Source organism: Penicillium robsamsonii (genome assembly GCF_028829455.1).
Source record: "Penicillium robsamsonii strain IBT 29466 chromosome Unknown utg000002l_segment0_segment0, whole genome shotgun sequence".
Taxonomy (NCBI): domain Eukaryota; kingdom Fungi; phylum Ascomycota; class Eurotiomycetes; order Eurotiales; family Aspergillaceae; genus Penicillium; species Penicillium robsamsonii.
The window spans coordinates 21,253-40,573 of record NW_026643220.1 but is presented as its reverse complement, the minus strand read 5'-3'; the positions used below and the strand labels follow the sequence as shown (position 1 = coordinate 40,573).

The window sequence follows — 19,321 nt, the reverse complement described above, 5'->3', positions numbered from 1 at the left end:
GGAAATATCAACGAGCACCACCGACCTTGTCAATTGCGGCATGCTCTGCGGGAAAGACGAAAAAATGGATATCAGTGCAAAGTACATATATGTACGCTTGAAAAACCTATCACCAAGGGCCTCTTTTATCTGATCTTGTTAGGCCAGCGTTCTCACATTTCTGGAGTTGCTGTCCTCGAGAGCGGATCTTGTCATTCATTTGTCTTTCGTTTGTCACCAGTCTCTGGGGCTTTTAACCTTATGTATCTATTTTTATCGAGAATAGCAGGTCCTTGCTTTGATATTTTCCCAATAGGGCATCTTAATTTTGAATTGCCTTCGAGACAGGGTCCTGATGTAGTCCAATTTTCTCTCACTGGGGTCGCAATTATTCAATCTCATGTACTAGATAGACTGCTGCCATTTCAACTAACAAGGTACCAAGATGTGTCTTATTTGATCAGTGATCGGAGCGAGACTCCAAATCCAAATGTCTAACTATCATGGCCAATGTAGAAGAAGGGATATGAGTTTCATTTTGCTAGATTTAGAAGCGCGGTACATGCCATGGAGGAGTCACATCACTGAAGCTCCAACCGGATAGCATCGTATTGCACATACACGGTAGCGGGGAGAATAGCAGTCTCTGTATCCGTTCCATTGTAAGGTAAATGCAATCGTAGCACATTCTCTCCGACATGTAACCAATCCGCAGGGAACTCCATTCTTGACCCAACCTGGTAGCAGCTTACAGCAGACCGCACAATACAGCTGCTTGACTGATTAAACCCAACTACGAGAGTCAGGGGATTTACCTGAGTGTTGATGTAGCTTTCTAGTGACAAATTATTGTATGGCTCGACGGGATTCCACACATCTGTGTTGCCTGCTGCGGTCTTTGCGGCGGCCAGTTGTAAGGTTAATGTGGCTGTTTTGCGCTTGCGCAATTGCTTGGAGCTGAGCGTGAAATGAATGTTCCAGTCGTACGTTGTGTCAAACTCGACGTGTGAATCCTTTGCTGTTGGCCCGAAGACTGACCAATGGGCAGTGTTAAGATCACTCGCAGGGTCGCTAGTACCAATAGTGTAGTTGATACCATCAGGGAAATCAGAACGCCAGTCATAAGCTCCCCAATAGATCTGATACTCGGGAGGACGGAGCGGATGGGTTGAATCTCTCGCATTGCCATGGCGGAACTCCCCTGACGACTTGTCGGGAATTCCAATTCGCCAGACCTCCGTTCCCGCCGACTCTTGCTTCCAAGTATCACGCAGTGCAGTCTGTCTTCCTGCACGTATGATGATTCCGTCGCGCACAAAGTCACCAAAAATGCCCTCTGCGTAGACAGTGAGTCGGTATTTCCCTTCTTTAACATGATCAATGCTGAAGCTTCCATCTTGGTTAATATCCGTCCAGTACTGATAGGAGTTTGGAAGGGCGCTATTATCTTGGAAGTATTGGCCGTTGACAGTGAGAACGGCAATTGGGCGAACGGCGCCTTTGGGAAGCTTCACGGTCCCCTTAATACTGCCTCGCTGGCTTGAGGGGGCATATCCAACGACATGCTTTGCAATGGAATCATAGAATGCAACGTTCCACTGAGGATTTGCTAATTCTTCTGCCTCCGATCTCAATTCCTTGAGAGATGCCGAGCCCTTGCCGCCGTTGAAAAGGTAAAACTGCGGACCAAAAGTTCGATCAAATCCATTTGTGATATTCGGCGTGCCCTCTCCATGATGATTTGATACGATATAGTTATAAACGATACCATCCACGGTCAAGTCAGAATGAAGTGGACCCTAAGAGATGTCAGCCCCTGCATTTCAATGTGCTCAAATATCGCTTACACCATAATATGTATCCTGGGATAAATGTGTTAGATAGGATTCAATCTCAGTGACGATTGGAGCAATATGACCAACCTTAGTATTCATTACTAGCCACGCGCCATAGGTTACCCCGTTTGATGTGCTGCCATCGGCATAGAGACCGTGAACACTATTGTTTCTCCATTCTAAAAGAAACAACTATTAGTCAACACAACAACCAGTAACCGAGGACGATATGAGGTTGGCCGTACGGTTTGAAAATGTATATTTAGTAAAGTACTCAGAGAATTGAGTATAGTACGCATCGCTTGGCGTGTTGTTGAATGTCCACGTTGCATCTTGGACAACAATCTGCTTCGCAATGGCGTCCTTGCTTGGCAGTGGTGCAGTCTGGACCTCGCTTGACGTCAGATGCGTCCAGAGATCACTATTAGGACGAAACAAGGTTCGGAGCTCTTGTAAATTGCGAAGGTGAGGTGTGGTTTCATTATGGTAAGCCAATCGACTGAACATGTGCAATCCAGTCTCGCCATCGCGCAGGAACCAGTACTGTTGGAATTGCTGACCCGTTGGAGTGTATGTGTCGCTCAGAATCATGCCTCCATATTTGGTTCCAGTTGAGTCTATGCCCTGGACCACTTCCATGCTCGGGGATGTGGCCCCAGGTGTGTAGAACCCCGAAGGGATACAGTAACAGTCAAGATATGGGCCGATTCCCGTGGATCCAGACTGTGCACCCAACAGGTCCTGGCCATCAAGAGTGAGATCGACGATCTGACCAACACTCTTCCGAAGAACAGCTGTGAGGCGATCGTTGGCGAGTGTGATGTAAGTCTGGTTTTCTGCGACATGTAGCGCCGTTGCAGCAGCAGCCAGTGCCGTGAAGGCCGTCAACAACAAAGCCCGCATGTGGAGTGTTGAGAATTAATGTTTTCCTTTTTTAACAAAGTCGTCATGACTTGCCATGTCTTTATAATTGATCCCAATATGTCGGGAAATCAATGCCCCGAATCAGCCGACTGCTGATGGACGTAAAGAGCATTTGCATAAATGTCCCATTTCACTTTGGACACGGATTTTGAGATCCGCCAATTGGGAATCCATGAATACCAAAGATTTCCAAGCTTAAGTTGCAGAAAACCCACTCAACATGAACGCACCCCACCGGGGATTATACGGGGAAGTCTGGGGATGCGGGGGTTTGACGGAGAACGGAGAAATTTCTCGGTCATTGTTCGCCCGAGATTGTTCTTGGGGGATATTTTGTGAAAGTACTTGGTCAATAGTGAAAAAGAGAGAAGTAGGAGCAACAGGAAAGAAACGAGAAAGAAAGGAAAATAAAAGTCAAGAGAGATGTGTTGACGGCCTGAGATATCAGGCAACAAACATGCTGGATGAAGTCGGAATATAGCAGAAGATACCAACTGCATCATTTGCTAGATAAACTGATAGAAGTAACAACCTAGAATAGTCAGGATACATAATAAGAACCAGGGGTGGTCAAGAGATATATGGGGATTCGGACCATATCCCGAAGACTTTCCGGGTCAAGGTCCGATGGATTGGCAATATCGCAACATTAAGTGGATTGGCACTCCAGCAGGCCCATTCTTTGTGGGATTCATGGTTAAGCATGTTGGTATTCAGTGGATCTTCTGGATCTTTGCTATCCTCAACCTCTGCCAATTTGATGGATTTGTAAGATCATACCTCGATTGATGCGTTCGATCGCTAACATACTACCTATAGGCTGGACCCTTTTACTTCCCGGATATGGTCGCTGCCTTGGGCTTTGGTGGCGCCGCCGGCTTGATGGATGTGCCTTGCTGCCAATCATGGCAGTCCACTTCATTTCGACTCGTGCGGACAAGCGCTAGTAGGAGTTGGCGTTTTTCAATTTATTGCTTCGAAATAATACTCTCTGTCATAATCAAATATTCTGTGCCCCGACTGTAAAAGTACGAAGAAATTACCGGAATAGACATTGTCCTGAATAGAGGCGATTGTGAATTCGTGTAGTAAGCCCAAGCCTTTAGGTATCTAGAAAAAGTTGCTTGGAACACTGTTTAACCATGACATATCTTGAAAATCAGGAAACTCGAAGCTATCCAAGATAGCCGCATTCATTCCTTCGCCAAAGGATATATTATTCCCTGCACTTGCGTTGGCCCCTGTCTCATGGCTCGGGACATGGCTGATCGGCATTAGACCTTCAGAGGCGACTTGTTCATAAAGAATTTCAAGAGCTGCCACACAGCGGCGAGCGGATGTGCTATAGCTTTGGTATTTTCGAAGAACTTCCAATGCATGGTTCCAGGACTGGACAACCGAGCTTTCTGTGACCTCGGCAAGGATCGCAGCGCACAAACGGCCAGCGATTAAGACAGTTGCAGAGGTATAGACGTCTGGATAAGTCAGAGCCTCGAAACAGAAACACCGGGGAAGTGCATACGAACAAAGGATGTTATACCACCAGGCCGGCAGGGGGCCACCGGTCCCGTCAGCAGGGACATTATTGTAGATTAATTCGATGGACTCTTGAGCAGCTTTGACACATATGATAGAGCACTGTAGCGCAACACGGTGGGTGAAAGAGTCGTTCGTCGAGACCAATGGGTATGCCGTCGTATTATCCCGGACAGCGCAGTATTTAGAGAGAGTTGGCCGAAACAAAAGTATCCGCACGTGTAGAAACCTACAGGAAGACATTGGTTAGTGATTGCAGGATACCCGAGACACAGTAGTAAAACCACTAACCTCGCACGCAAGACAATGCTTTGGCGGCAAAATATAGGATTTGTGGATACTGTGGAAGAATCTCCACGTAGGTGCGGAGGAAGGCTTCGTGTCCATCGAGTGAGGGAGCGGTCAAGCTCAAAGATAGTCCGCTCTCCCTCGCTTGCAGAATTATCGAAATAGAAGTCATGGATATCTTCCGCATTATCGTCAGAGATTGGTTTGTAAAGACTAAGAAGCACATCGTTCATGACCTCGTAAAGTTCTAATGATTTAGCGTAGAATGCCATCATCGAAGGCCGATCGGGAGGCTGGGAGACCTCTTTGCTTGACCCATATGGGATATATTGGTCGTCAACGGCGGCTGGCAGGGGAACCGCCCCACTAGAGGCCTTTGAGATCATGGGAGGCCGACCAAATGTCATAGATATAACCCTTTGAGAATAATGAAATCAGAACCATGCCAGAGAGTAGCCAGGGCGTATTTTGAACATACCGATCCATTAAAATACAACCGTGCCATATTTTGCGCGCCAGCTGTTGCTCTTGGAAACTCCGAAGGCGGGCAATGTTTTGGGGAAGATGGAGTCCCAAACTTTGAGCATTACGGATCGCGAGCCCTGTGACAATCCAACATTGATGTGCAGAATCTGTACTTTGCAGATATTGGGCCATGAGAAGTAAGCATTGAATCAAACCTGCAGATCCAGTATCCCAAAGATTGAATTGAAACAGGCCTTTCGCCCGGGAGAAGAATGCATCTGCTGATGCTTCTCGTTCATTAGGTCGGACAAAATCGGCCAATTGACTGGCCAAGGCGAATATAACATTCAGCGTGCACATAAGCATGTTTTCATCGTATTCCAGGCTATCGCCAGTCCATATTTTCGTATACTCTGTTTTCATCTCAGCCGGGACAAGAAATGGATATAAAGGGAAGACACATTCCCAGTAAACTTCCATGAGGCTATCTGCCATTTTTCGCGGGGGGAGCACATAGTTGGCCACCGAAGACTGGTTTCTTTCGCTCCGCGTCGGCATCAGACTTGAAGGAGCAGCCAGATGAGGAACCGAAGATCTTCGGTGAGGTGATGCGACTCTCCTGTCGACCGCAGTTCTAATTTGGCGCATGAACCCTGCTGCGCTGGAGCTTCCGAAGAAACCTTGACTAGGTCGTTCTCCCTCTACAGCACCCATCATCGCATTTACCCCATCTTGCTGACCTGTGGGTGTGGATATATCTCCTGGGCTATGGATGCTCCGGGTATAGTTTCCAGGCGTTTCGGGCTGGATATGACCAGATGTCGGCGATAGCAAATTTGCTTGCTATAAATCGAACTGTTAGAGAGTGGAGCTAAAGTATGATGATATACCAACCGGCGTGCTTTCTGATCTATGGCTCTTCTCGGAGTGTTGGGGGCTTTCAAGTTGTTGGATCCGACTCTCTAACCTGGATATATAACTACCGGAACAGAGATTAGCAAACGGAAGCTGATTTAGCTGTAGAACTGATAGCGTTTACGTTTGCCTGGCTCGCTTCTTCTCCAACTCTCCTGTATAAACACATCGGAGCCCCTGGTCGGTCCTCTTGCTACATGGCCCACACACTTTATTGAGTCAGTACGGGTGGCATTCCGTTTGCACCCATAAGGACATACCCGGTTGTATCCCATCACAGCGAACTTTTCTTCCTCGACAGTCATCACAGGCAACAGCAATCTTCCGACGTTTTGTTCTAGGGTGGGATTGAGATGCCGAGTGGTCCATGATGACAATTGCAGGAAGTTTGGAAACGAAGGGACATGGAAAGTTCGGGACTCTATCCGAGACCACGAGAGTTACAGGAGACTAGTGTGACCGGAAGCGCAGGTCCCCACGTGACCAGATCTTACATGCCTCAAGTAATTAACTATGTCCTCGGACATTGCGGGGTCGGCTCCGCTTCCGGTTGGCCAGCTTATCTACAATGTACATCGAACAGCCCCTGGAGCCTTTCCAGAGCATCTACTTCTTGAAATGCCGATGCAATTAATATCGCCGGAATTTATCCCTATTTGCATAGGATTGAATATTCAAGTGAAATTAACCCATCCGAGCCAAGAGTCGGACATGTGTTGCATATTGCCATCAAGCCAACCAAGAAATAAGTCATGATCGTCCAAATTCGCACCGTCAAGCAAGTTCGCATCATCAATCGGTTCACTAGCTCCAGTGTTTTCTATGACAGAGGATGGCCCTTCCGTGGAGAGGACTTGGTCCAAGACATGGCGGATTGCCCTCTGACTTTGCTGTGCCACACGGTAGTTACCATCATGGGGATTAATCATGGTGTCTAAATATGCCGCGAAAAGGGTCAAATTTTGAATGGTCTCTGAGCGAGGAAAGCCCGGAAAAGTGCTTGTCACCGTTGATCGGGATCGACGAAGTAATTCTGCACAGAGAACACCGGCAGAAGGGAGTCCCGGCAAGAACACCTAAATGTGTTTTGAGATTTCAGCATTCCAGCCTTCTGCCATGATAAAAACACATACTTAACTTACATTAATAGCAAAGTCTTTGATGGGCTGTCTAGAGCGAGTCTTCTGGGAAATCATAGTGACTAATGCTTTGAGTATCTCTCGAGCGATACTAATCATTGCCTCGGGCTGTGTCTGAGTGCGTTTACCAAGGGTCTGGTAGAGCAGGAACTCGTTGTGGAGAAACTCTACATGAATCTCGAAAAGGAGATCATGTTCTACCCTGGGAAGTGCCACCCCGTCAATATCAGGTTTCCAATGGAGGAATTCTGGCAGTCCCTGTCGTAATTGGCGGGATTCGCGTGAAAGCTGCCTGAGAATGTCAGCCTAACCCTATATTTGACAGGATATTGAAATATCAGCGTACTCGACTCTTTCACAAAGATTCTCGAGCTGGCAACTTAGTGAAAGTTCCAAGACCCTTTCACGGAGAACGCTGGTGATCAAGGCAATTCGTGGCCACGTGCCCTTCGTCAAGCTTGATTCTAGATTCCATCCAGTCTTCTCATCCAGTCGCGCGATTGCCGCATTACGAATGACTGAGTCTGCGAAAATCTCCTCAATGCTCAAGTCAAGTGGCATTTGAATATCACAGTAGCGCCAGCTGATGAGCGGCGGGCGACCCAGGAAAGTGGCAAGCATTTTGTCCACTGAATAGGCCGCGACCATGGTTCTTTTTCGCATCTCAGAAAGAAAAAATGGAGCCTTGGTGCTAGAGTCCTGGTGAAGCCCGAGTGCAAATACCGTTGTCGATAATTCTCCTAACTTTCTCCATGGTCGAAAGTCTAGGAACTCCGTTAGACGATGATGGCAGGCAAAGAATGGGATAACAGACCACTTTCACCATAGACTATTGCTAAAAGTGTGACCTGGTGCAACAGCAGCCAGGCTACAATGTCATTCACAATTCCAGTACTATCGCAGAACTGAAGACATATGTCCCCTACAGCAGTTGCGGTTATAGCCAAACTTTTCGGATCCATCGTATTCTGACGCATGAAGATAGGGTCATCATGGGGGACCCAGTCAGTGGCTAGGCCTGTCAGAGTGAAGAGCATCCCAATCAGCTCCCATCTTCCGGCAGCCGCAGACTGGAAGTCCTCCCAGGTCATCGAAGGGTGTACCTCAAGTGCTCGGCCATGCGTTTCAAAGAGGCTTTTAGACAAGAACAAAGCGCGTTGCCTTGTGTCCATATGCGCAGATTCTAGTGAGGTCCACATCTTCTCAACGGCAGTGAAAATCATGTTCGTAACTGGCCAGCCAAGACTCCATCCCTTCCATATCTTGAATCGAGCGGTGACCACATCTCTATAAAATGGGAGGTTCTCCAGTAGCGCCAAGACCTGGGCACCGAGATTGATCCGCCTTTGGTCGATGGGAAACTTATCATGACTAGTGAGGCATGGGAATCCGACAAGGAGTTCATTTCTGGTATCTGTGAACGCATCGGAGTAACTAGTTTGCCCCAGAAACCCTGGGGCCGAGACTGATGCTTTTTTCCGCGTCCAGGCCTCGTTCTCATTTTGCATTCGATTGACGTTGCTGGAAGGGTCTGATTCAAACACGACGCGGCGTTTCTTTTCGGGGCGTATTCCAGTGAGGGGCTGCGTTAGTGGTGCCGGGTGATAGATGCATTGAAGACCGCGGCGCTCACAGCGTCCACAGATAGGACTTAAATGATCACATCGCAACTTTGAACTACGACATGACTCGCAAGATGCTAATTGACCATTACGGCGGGTGGTTGCCATTGCATGGACACCTGGTATGACTAGGGAATGGCAGTCGAAAGCCAATACATGTAGGTGGTTATCGGAGCTCGGTCCTCGGAGCTCGGAGTTGGATGACTAAAGGTCGAGACCGGCACCTGTAGTAGCATGATCTTACAAAACACCCAAGTAAGATGTGTAATAGAGTAGCTTGCATATATTCTTGTATCTACGCCATTTAGGTAGAAAACATATTCTCCGTGAAACTGCGTAGGTTCTATTGTTTTAGAGAACATTTCCGGGGGCAATGATTTATAAAGTCAAGCGCCACTGAGTTGATATTATCCTAACGATTTTATTACCTAAATTGTAACCAGATAACACCCAGAATTCATCAATATTTAGGACAACGTGGATGGTACGGTATTCTCAATCCGCTCTAAATGTTCCACCTCCAATGCCTTGGTCATTTCCATGTCACTCTCCCCAGGAACCTTGGGATAAAATTCAACCTTGCCACCGTCCTGAAGGACCTTAGTGCGGTCCAGGAGAAGACGAGCCCGGACATAGGGGTCCAGTTTCCAGTGGTTAACCCGAAGTCGCTCAGCTAAATACGCTCTTTCGCTTTCGCTGGAACCGATATGCGTCGTGTCCTTAGATTTGGTCGCATTGATCCACGCAGATGTGGCAGCTAAGAATTCTTCACCAATAGCTTGCCGCTCTCCTTTCAAGGCGTCCCGTGTTGTAGTATCATCCATCTTTGAGTTCTCGATGGAACTGGGCTCAACGTATCTGTATGACCACTTCTCGTCACCACCCACCTCTTCCACGATCTGATCCCGGGGGATGAATTTCTCGAGGTCGGCGACGCTATTTGTGAACTCAACCTTGGCAGCAATTTCAGGATCCATCCAGCCTCGAATGAGTCGCCAAATTCCTACAATCCAACAGTGAGTCCACAAAGGCACAAGAGACAAGCGAGGGTATCTTTGGCCACAATAATAACTATTAACTGACCTGAAAACACCCACGGGGCATTATGAATAAGCATTATTCCCAAACATTCAGGATAGTTCGCTTCGAAACACCTGAGAATGAATTTCACGGGAGGATATTCCTAACCAGTAATGGTCAGCTATTCAACCATTGGCGGAGATGCTACATGGACAGAAGACAGTGACATACCATATTGGACAGTCCAAAGCCTGTCATATCAAATAGGACAGCCTGACCTGGAGTCAGTGACATCGTTCCACCTTGCCGCCCTCAAAAAAGAATACTTACTGCAGTCTCAACGGAAGGGTTCAATACAAGTCGCACTGATTCAATCACATGGACAATATATCGCTCCAAAGATTCTTCACTCTGATCCCCAGGCTTGTGCAAGCGGACTCTTACCATCACGATTGGGCGACCCACCCTATCAACGCCATGCACGTAACTTTTTCCCATGCGCATTTGAGACAAAAAGTCATTCCCAGCTTTCCGTTCACTTGCGCTGGATTTGTCTTGGGTCTGCTTAAGGGCATGGAGCTCTCCCTTTGCCATCACATCTTCATCTACGTGCATCTCCTTGACTCGCCAAACGACTGCTTCCATCATCATTGCAAATGACTTGGGAACATCCCATTTGCGAGCGCGGAGGAAGCGCAGAAGCACGGCATCGGGGTGGTCGTGTTTGAGAGTGTCAAGCACTCCCGTACGAAGCTCAGTAGGTGTGATCTCCGAGAGGGCCTTTTTGATAGCGTTGGATTCAGTTATCCCAGCCCCCATTTCTCCAAGAGATTTCATAATATTTTGGTGATATGGTGTATTCGGGGTGGGGATGACTTTTTCCGAGACGTTGCTCTGTGTGCGACCGAGCAGGGACAGCCGTCTCTGGGGTTGAGTTAAGCTGACATGCTCCGCATAGTCATTGGAAATATCACTGCTTAAGGATGTTTCGCCTGCCTTGAGCAGAAGGGACCAAAGCTTTTGTAATTTAGCTTCCTGATCCTTGTTGATGTTGCCCAAGAAGCCGGGCTTGGGACCATTAGAAGTCATTGTTCTCTGACTTGGACGTGCAAAAAACGGGTTGAGGTCGAGGTTGAATAAATCGTCTAAATCGCGGGGTATTCCCTGGTCTTAACAAAGATCCCCCAAAGGTCGAAAGCGTATCAAAGGCGGAAGCCATATAAATCAAGTAGATGATCATCGCAGATCCACATGAAACCCCTCATATCATAGACTCTACCTCGGTCCCCAGAAATCGGGGAACAAGCTTGCCCCTCTCTGTGAGGGTTTGGTCGATCGCAGTGATGATCGCCATGACATAGACCAAATAGCCAGCTTCCCAAGTTTCAGCAACATTTCATAAGGGAAGGCTCGGGCCCTCGGTCTCAAGTACCGTGAACATGTGGTAAAAATGAATTTTAGGATTTGGGACTTTCGCCTCATTCTCGCAGAATTATGATGTAGAAAAATGAAGAGGCTAATTGTATAGTAGGAAGTGTTTTCCTGGCCCCATACGTAGACTTGATGTATGTATTCTCGTCCATCTACTTCCCTGAAATTACCCTAGGCTAAAAAATCGAGGTTATATACATCTACATCGTATAATTCGTATCCCATTGATCGATGACGTGGTTGCTTGGAAAATACCTATGGTGACATCCCCTTCAGACATAGGAATGAATGTTTTATCAATCTGGGGCGGGTAAAAGCCGGTAGATTTTTGCCTAAATTCCAGACGGTGATGACTTTAAAGAGTTCAACAGCTTAAGATATATCCCGCTCTTTACGCTTTGGTTATCTATCTTAGCAATATAAATACGTTATCGAGGGCTTGCGCTCAGACCAGTCGCAAAATGTGCTCATTACCTTCTACCCTCAATTCTTATATTGACTAATATCTTCTGGCTGTAGTGAAGAATGCTTCCATTATAACTGAGATGGAAAATGTCTTTTTCCATCTCAGTTATAATGGAAGCATTCTACATTCAAGTGTCAGGGAAGTGGGCCTCGGCGACTTTCCGTCAGGATTTGAAGCCTTATCAGCCAAGACTCATTAAGCTTAGTGTGTATTTCTTATCTTTTGTGTCATGATATAGATATATATGGGTATATATCCCCAACGATCTTGAATAAACTAGAAATCCTTTGGAAATATTGCATTCCATCGTAACCATGTCTACTGAATTCGAATCGAGTCACCTATCTTCAAAACAAGATGTACCAGTTACTATATCAAGTGTGGAAATCGACCCTCAAGCGGAGCGGGCATTGGTCTGGAAATTTGATCTTCGACTCCTTCCTGTGTTAGCGATCATGTATCTGTTCAACAGTCTGGATAAGTCCAATTTAGGAAATGCTAAGACCGCTGGACTTGAAGGTACGTCAACAGAACTCATCAGTGAAGAGTGCCGCATTAACAATTACAACAGAATCACTCTCACTCAAGGGCAATCAGTATAACCTGCTTCTGAGCATTTTCTTTGTCCCTTACGTTTTGACTGCACCTTTCCTCGGTCTTCTAGGGAAAAAATATGGACCAAATATTGTGCTGCCCTGCATGATGCTTGCCTTTGGTATTTGTACGATTCTTGTTGTCACTGTGTTCAACTTCGGTGGTCTCTTGGCTATTAGATGGTTTTTGGGTATGGCCGAGAGCGCCTTTTTTCCATTGGTGATCTATTATCAAACAACGTACGTTCACCCCTTTCAACCTATTGAAATATTGAATCACCCCTGATTCAGACCCAGTTTCTACCGCCGGGGAGAGCTAGCCCGCCGACTGGCGATCTTCTACGCTGCTCAAACCATTGCCTCGGCCTTCTCTGGCTTGCTGGCATTTGGAATCTTCCGTATCAACACGGGCCCATTGGCCCCTTGGCGGTACTTGTTCTTGATCGAAGGCGCAGGGACGATCCTTTTTGCACTATTTGCACTCTGGTATCTGCCTCGGTCAGCATCCGAGGCAACATTTCTAACACCCGAAGAGAAAGAACTCGCATACCTTCGTTTGCAGATTGATAGCTCTTCTGTGGTCAATGAAAAGCTCGACATCCGGGATGCATTCCGAGTATTCAAACATGGAACTAGTTGGGTGATTTTAGCTATCCAAGTTTGCCTGGGTGTTCCGCTGCAAGCTGTTCAGCTTTTTCTCCCAGTGATTATCCAGCGCCTTGGATACAGTACCGTGAAGACCAACCTATTCACTGTCGCCCCCAATATCTCCGGTGCTGCGGTTCTCCTCATCTTGGCCTTCAGCAGTGACTGGACGAGATGGAGATTCCCATTCATTGCACTCGGTTTCTTATTCACCTTCGTGGGGTTCGTGATTTATGCGACTATCGATGTGCAGCAGGATCTAAATGTGGCTTATTTCGCTTCATTTCTGATGACCTGGTCGGTTTCTTTCTTCATTTAACCACAAGAGACACAGAGCTGATATTATTTAGGGGTACATCTGCGCCTTCCGTTCTTCTCGACGCTTGGTATAACAACAACACTGCGAATGAAGGGCGCCGCGTGGTACTAACGAGTATTGCGGTCCCATTGGCGAACTTGATGGGGGTTGTCAGCTCGAATATCTTTCGCAAGCAAGATGCGCCTAATTATCTTCCAGCTTTAATCACCACGGCGTCATTTGGTGGGGTTGGTATTATCTTGACACTCTGTCTTGGGCTCTGGATGATGGCGGATAATAGGAAGAGAGACCGACTGCAAGGTGTTCATCTCAAGGCACGGGATATTCCTACGGAATTTCTCAAGGATGGGCCTGCGTGCGACAGCTTCCGCTGGTTTTATTGAGAGATTCTTCAATAGATATATACATTTGAGTCTGAGTCACACATCTCCCCCAAGCACATCCATGTCAGCTACAACTCACTGTATCTCCCGGTCTTGAGGTTACAGCAATCTAGGCATCCAAATGGTCTTGACTAAAGCATCTTATGTGAAGGGTCATTTTCCTTTGGATCACAATCTACATCCGGTTGGAGCTGCCCCAACAGAGTCGGGATATACAGGGGTCTGCGCTGCAGATTCGCACCTGCAATAGTTCGTTTCCAGGGGAATATCTGAGCACACGCTTGCCGGCGCCGTTGCGCAGTACGTATTGGTTGAGACTGAGGTTGTCATACCTGCTGGACAAGAGCTTGAGGGCATGCAGAAAGTATCCACAGTTGATGCGCCTGGGAGCATAGTCATGCTATACCATTGGTTTTTGGCGCAAGAGCAGGAAACGGCTTTATATAAACGAAGTATGTTAGTCACATTGTCTACATGCTATATTTTGGTAAGGCATATACTTGGGGCGAAATGAACAGGGAAAACAATGACGGAGGAAGGACTCACCACTGATAATAGTCGACTCTCCTCCTGCCAAGGTACCCTCATACAAGGTCGAGGTTGTCCAAGGGATCGCCCCATGCGAGCACTCGGTCGTGATCCAGGATGCATCAAGCGGGAAACAGGTCGACTGCTCCATGCAATGACCTGGGTGCCAAACTGAGGGGAAGTACCCCTCTGAGCACTGAATTGGGGGCTCCGGGCTAGCGCAGTAGGACGTGGGAGTTCCCATGGTACAATCCGTCGTGTATACCGCTGTCTTCCCGTCCGAGCAGCTGAGCGACGCAGCCTTGGTGATTGTCGCTGGAGGCACGGTTGTTGTACCTGCGGCAGTCTGCTGGGGGAATGCCACGACAACAGTAAAGAAGAAAGAGAACAAAGTGATGACTTCGAGAAAATCCATTTTGACAATCCTGGAGCTGGGCACAAAACGAAAGAAGCTGCCAGGGGTTTTGACTGTAAGAGGTACTGTGGATTTCAAGAACCTAACTCGAGGGCCAAACTTGGGTTTTATACAGATCTTACTGCGACGGGTCTATAGCCGAATTACTCCGTACGAAGTAGTATATTTTGGGAGAATCAAAGTGGGAAAAAGATTGTCGCTGTCCCACATGTGACCAGTATTAGTGGGGCGGTTTCTGCTAAGTGAGACAAAGGGTTCAGGCCAGCTCATAACGTTACCTCCACATCTACTGTCGAGTATCTGTCAAGTAAACGGGTAATTGGACGCCTTGCTCTTTGTCTCAAAAAAAACAGGGAAACACTCAAGGTGTAAAAATAGTGTGCATAGCGAGACCATTATCGGAGAACTTCCAGGAAGGCCCCCAGTGTATAGTGGACTCAGGCAGCGGAATTGTTCGTATTGTTAACATTTGCCGATATATGACTTAGTTCGTCCTGCAACACCAGAATCTACGGTGGGCATATGTTAATCTGGTGACTCCACACTGTTGGATGGTCTCGGGTCGCAAGAAGTGAGATTAGGCAGTGGTGAGGCGTTTCCGGGATATTTGTGAGAATGCAGGCATTCTAATGGCAGTTTGACCCTTAGCGTTCCCGCCCAAAAGGCCGACGGCCTATGGACATCACCTAGCTACCTAAAAACGCAAAGCCACTCTAGTAAAGTAAAGTACCACTGTTACAAGTTTTATACTGCATTGATGTCTGCCCCAGATTCAAGCAAGAACTCCGCAACAAGAATACCTGACTTTTAGCCGACAAGCTGCAATTAGAGATGTTCCGTACTTCTTATCGTTTATGATATTCACATCGGCACCCAGATCAAGCCACAGACGAACCATATCCAGATTCCCCTTCACGGCTGCAGCCTCCAAGGGTGTGCAGCAGGGATTTGTTGAAATGGTGCTGCAATTGTCTGTAACTGCCCCATTTTCAATCAGGAGGTTGACAACTTCAACCACCTCGTAGGTATCCCCGGTTGGCACCCCCAACTCAAACAGCAGCTGAACAATCCCCGCGTGGGCATTTTGAGCGGCTGAAACGAGCGCCGTTCCCTGATATGCGCTAGTAGCATTGACATCCACTCCTGCCTCCGCTAGTAGACGTAGTACGTCTGCGTGTTCGGCAAATGCAGCCATCTGCACACTATTTCCATAGTGGCCGTCCAAGAATTCGATATCCACACCGGCATCGAGCAGACATTGAACGACCTTGACCTGACCTCCCGCGCTCGCTGCATTAATTGCATTTCGATGCTTCCCTCCTTTGGCATTGAAATCTGCTCCAAGCCACAGGAGAAGCTTCACAGAATCCAGATTGTCAGTTCCCTTGTCATTCTCGTCATTGACCCTGGCACCTTTCGAACCAGTGAGCGAATCAGGTCTAGCATCCCCGTAAACGACGCTACGACCAATTGACTGGAAAATATCTACCGCAAATCGCGAAGCACTTGGTTATCTCCGTATAGAAGTGGATACCGACGAAGACACGAAAAAATATATCCAATTTCGAACATGTCCAAGATCTTGTCAAAGTATTCGCTATACTCGCCCGCGATCTGCGCACATCAGGATTTTGTTCATAACTCTCCACGGGTTGGACGAAAAGCATAAATGACATACAGGAACTTGCCTTGAGAACAACTCTCACGGATGCCCAAATAGGACTCATCAGCGAGACTCAACCTGCCACGACATCCAAGGCCCCGCCATACTACTCAACACCCGCAACAAAGGCCTTTAGCTTTAGGGCAATTTTTCTCGAAATTTTGCTCTTTTGCTGGTTGTCGATATTTTGAAGGTCATCAATCAGCTGTTGCGATCGGGTAGTAGCCTCGAATAAAGCAGTTTCATCGGCAGAAAGCTCTTGAAAGAATCTCTTGATCGCATCATGACATTCATCATTGATAGTAGAACTGTTTATGTTAGTTCTGAACACATATAAAGGATTTGGAAGGGCCACTCTTTCGATGAATGCATGTAGGCTGCAATCCGAGAAGAAAGGTAGAATGTGAATTAGAAATATCCCCCCTACGTACTTGATTTACTCTGCCACTTCTTGTTGTTCGTTCGACCTTTTATTAACATTTGCGGTTATGCTAGGAAATAATAGCACGTTTATGTGAGCAGACATCGCGAACGCTCCATTTGTCACTGGAAGATTATGTACAATTGGTTCGTAAACCGGTAGCCTCTTCCAGTTTTCTTCGGCAATGCAGTCACCATTCATGCCATGTTGCATTCATATTCGTTGTGCTCTCCGGCTGTCGCTTCGAGGAAGTAACGCTGGATACACCGGGAAAGTTCCCAAGACGGCAAAGGCGCGTGGCAAGCCCACCTGTAACAAAGGGTTGTAAAGTTGTATTGGGAGACCTTCGTGTAGACGGCCAGGGATTGACGGTCGGCCAGCAAGACGATGAAGCACGTCTGCCCCTTGGTCTTATCTGACTCGGCGAGAATAGGTTTTTCTAAAAACAAATTTACAAACTTGAACAATAACAACAGGGAGCCCCCGCCGACCCCAGTGGCCAATTCATAAGGATAAAACGAATTTCACCATCCAGTTCCAAAATCAAATATCCCCCGCTTTCGGGGGCTGATCTGGGGTAAATGCCCATCACATCCCCGCCGATGGCACCGGGACCATTCCCTCACAGGGGTATGCGAAAAGCCAACCTCCCCGCATTTGTTGACCTTCATCTACTCTCAGAAGATTCGCCGCCCGGAATTTGAATCCCGGATAGTGAAAGATAAAGCCACCCGCACATTCGTTGAGAAACGCAATTCCATCACATTCATCTATTTTATCTTTCCTCACTCTTCGACCTGTAACAAGCTACCTTCGCGATGACCCAGACCAGCCTGAAAGCCAATATCGGCGTTGTTGGCTTAGGCCGAATGGGCCAGCGCCATGCACTGAATGTCCTTCATCAAGTCCCTCGAGCAAGGCTCTTCGCTGTCTGTTCACCAGCGCCGCATGAGATCGAATGGGCTAAGAAAGACCTGGAGCCGGAGGGCGTGCAGGTGTTTGATACTTTCGAAGCGATGATTCGTACGCCCGGACTGGATGCCGTGGTCATCGCGTCACCGTCAGAGCTCCACTTCTCGCAGACATTGGCCGCCATGGAGCTTGGAATCCACGTTCTTTGTGAAAAGCCAGTGACCAAAGATACTGCTCAGGTAAGAGACAAAACACTGTCATCATGGTATAATCGCTCATTTCCTTTCACCAGCTACGGCAGTTGATGCAAAAAGCAGAGCTGTATCCGCAGACAAAGGTCATGGTTGGCTTTGTTCGTCGTTTCGATGAAAACTATCAGGATGCGCTCCGGAAGATCAAAAACGGTGCAATAGGCGAACCTATTATTGTGCGATCGCACGGTGCTGAGAAACTGGACAAAACTGGATACTTTATCGAGTATGCTCGAGTGAGTGGGGGAATCTTTTTGGATACTGTCATTCATGATATTGATCTCACCTTGTCAATCCTTGGTGATGACATCCAGCCTAAAGCACTCTGGGCGACCGGGATCATCTCCCATCACCACGAGATGAAAGATTTCAAGGACGTTGACAACGCTGTGGCTGTGGTTGAGTTCTGGGGTGGCCGGATTGCCCACTACTACCACTCCCGCACAACCTCTAATGGATATGACAATTCTACGGATATCATTGGTATGACGGGAAAAATCTCGATCAACTCCGTGCCGCACCACAACAGGGTTCAGGTGTCGAATGCAGCTGGAATCACGCAGGAAGTTAGTCACAGTTGGATTGACCGGTACCGAGAAGCGTTCGTGACCGAGTTGAATGAATTTACAAATGCTATATTAGATAAAAGTGAACTTCCGATGACACTTTCTGCTGCTCTTACCGGCTTGAAAATAGCAACTGCCTTGCGGAAAAGCTTGGAAACCGGTGAGAAGATTGAATTTGACGACAACGGAGATGAGATAATTCCCGGGACCAAATAAACCAATTTCGAGGACAGAATAGTGAATATTATTTGAAGTTCCACTTCCAACGCTGCCGAGTCATAACCCCTATCTCCTATGTATAGCTACACTAGTGCAAATCAGTATTGAGCGCATATCGACCACGTCAAGGACGGGCTCCACGCATCGGGGCTGTCTCACCGGTCCTAGTCAACGTTCTTGAGCGCTTTCTAAAAGTGATCTGCCCTAAGCTAGTGAAGTGTTTCGATCTTGTTCTTATCTCCCATTTATGTTGCAAATTAATGAGAGGCCTTTTGGCATGTCTAGTACTCTGCCATTTGAGAGCAGTCTCATCCATCACCCGAGAGGTTGTACTCAAATACAAGGCAATGTCACCTTGCGGGTGGATTTACGTTATGCCCAACACTGAAGAAGAAGACTTGGCAAGAGGGAGCCGTTATATAGCTCTGGCATATTGTCTGAGGGTCTCGAGGGCCAAATTGTTGCTCTCGTGTACATAACGATAGTCTGCCAAGGATGCGACAAAGTTCTTTTTTGAAAAGCAGATTCCTTCGTCACAACGCGTTTCTCTAACCCCTTATTTCCTCACCCTCTCACTGTGTGTAATTAATTAAAACGCAGTCAAAATGGAGCGCAAACCATGATGTTTCCCTTCCTCGTCTTCGTAGGAATTTTAGTTACTGGCATCGTTCTCTTAAGGCGAATGATGTGCTTTCATCGGGATTTCATTCCCGGCAGTCTCTAAACCCCAGGCTATTTGATTTTTAACTGTTCCCATAATATGTTCTCACGGCCAATGGTGAAGGT

General features: G+C 47.3%; 8 protein-coding genes across 8 annotated transcripts; 2 read left to right on the top strand and 6 right to left on the bottom strand.

The window, feature by feature from the left end:
• Positions 1-560: 560 nt before the first annotated feature.
• On the bottom strand, positions 561-2,717 carry rglB (polysaccharide lyase family 4 protein; the record flags this gene model as incomplete). Its single annotated transcript, XM_057227513.1, has 3 exons — positions 561-1,778; positions 1,827-1,993; positions 2,060-2,717. 3 exons carry the CDS (start codon positions 2,715-2,717, stop codon positions 561-563), a joined length of 2,043 nt encoding a protein of 680 aa, XP_057086854.1.
• Positions 2,718-3,848: 1,131 nt separating this feature from the next.
• N7447_003237 (transcription factor domain-containing protein) lies at positions 3,849-5,522 on the bottom strand (the record flags this gene model as incomplete). The annotated part of the gene is made up of 4 exons (XM_057227512.1): positions 3,849-4,213; positions 4,265-4,503; positions 4,566-4,979; positions 5,041-5,522. 4 exons carry the CDS (start codon positions 5,520-5,522, stop codon positions 3,849-3,851), a joined length of 1,500 nt encoding a protein of 499 aa, XP_057086853.1.
• Positions 5,523-6,616: 1,094 nt separating this feature from the next.
• N7447_003236 (putative C6 transcription factor) lies at positions 6,617-8,986 on the bottom strand (the record flags this gene model as incomplete). Its single annotated transcript, XM_057227511.1, has 5 exons — positions 6,617-7,018; positions 7,085-7,373; positions 7,428-7,845; positions 7,896-8,907; positions 8,948-8,986. The coding sequence occupies 5 exons, from the start codon at positions 8,984-8,986 to the stop codon at positions 6,617-6,619; spliced, it is 2,160 nt and encodes a 719-aa protein (XP_057086852.1).
• A 184-nt stretch (positions 8,987-9,170) lies between these two features.
• Positions 9,171-10,812, bottom strand: N7447_003235 (CRAL-TRIO domain-containing protein; the record flags this gene model as incomplete). Its single annotated transcript, XM_057227510.1, has 4 exons — positions 9,171-9,706; positions 9,787-9,886; positions 9,955-9,996; positions 10,054-10,812. 4 exons carry the CDS (start codon positions 10,810-10,812, stop codon positions 9,171-9,173), a joined length of 1,437 nt encoding a protein of 478 aa, XP_057086851.1.
• A 1,122-nt stretch (positions 10,813-11,934) lies between these two features.
• On the top strand, positions 11,935-13,560 carry N7447_003234 (putative MFS transporter; the record flags this gene model as incomplete). The annotated part of the gene is made up of 4 exons (XM_057227509.1): positions 11,935-12,139; positions 12,192-12,453; positions 12,511-13,155; positions 13,209-13,560. The coding sequence occupies 4 exons, from the start codon at positions 11,935-11,937 to the stop codon at positions 13,558-13,560; spliced, it is 1,464 nt and encodes a 487-aa protein (XP_057086850.1).
• A 168-nt stretch (positions 13,561-13,728) lies between these two features.
• Positions 13,729-14,503, bottom strand: N7447_003233 (uncharacterized protein; the record flags this gene model as incomplete). Its single annotated transcript, XM_057227508.1, has 2 exons — positions 13,729-14,030; positions 14,092-14,503. The coding sequence occupies 2 exons, from the start codon at positions 14,501-14,503 to the stop codon at positions 13,729-13,731; spliced, it is 714 nt and encodes a 237-aa protein (XP_057086849.1).
• Positions 14,504-15,275: 772 nt separating this feature from the next.
• Positions 15,276-16,230, bottom strand: N7447_003232 (ankyrin repeat domain-containing protein; the record flags this gene model as incomplete). The annotated part of the gene is made up of 2 exons (XM_057227507.1): positions 15,276-15,916; positions 16,182-16,230. 2 exons carry the CDS (start codon positions 16,228-16,230, stop codon positions 15,276-15,278), a joined length of 690 nt encoding a protein of 229 aa, XP_057086848.1.
• Positions 16,231-17,405: 1,175 nt separating this feature from the next.
• N7447_003231 (uncharacterized protein) lies at positions 17,406-18,532 on the top strand (the record flags this gene model as incomplete). Its single annotated transcript, XM_057227506.1, has 2 exons — positions 17,406-17,738; positions 17,792-18,532. The coding sequence occupies 2 exons, from the start codon at positions 17,406-17,408 to the stop codon at positions 18,530-18,532; spliced, it is 1,074 nt and encodes a 357-aa protein (XP_057086847.1).
• Between the last annotated feature and the right edge of the window lie 789 nt (positions 18,533-19,321).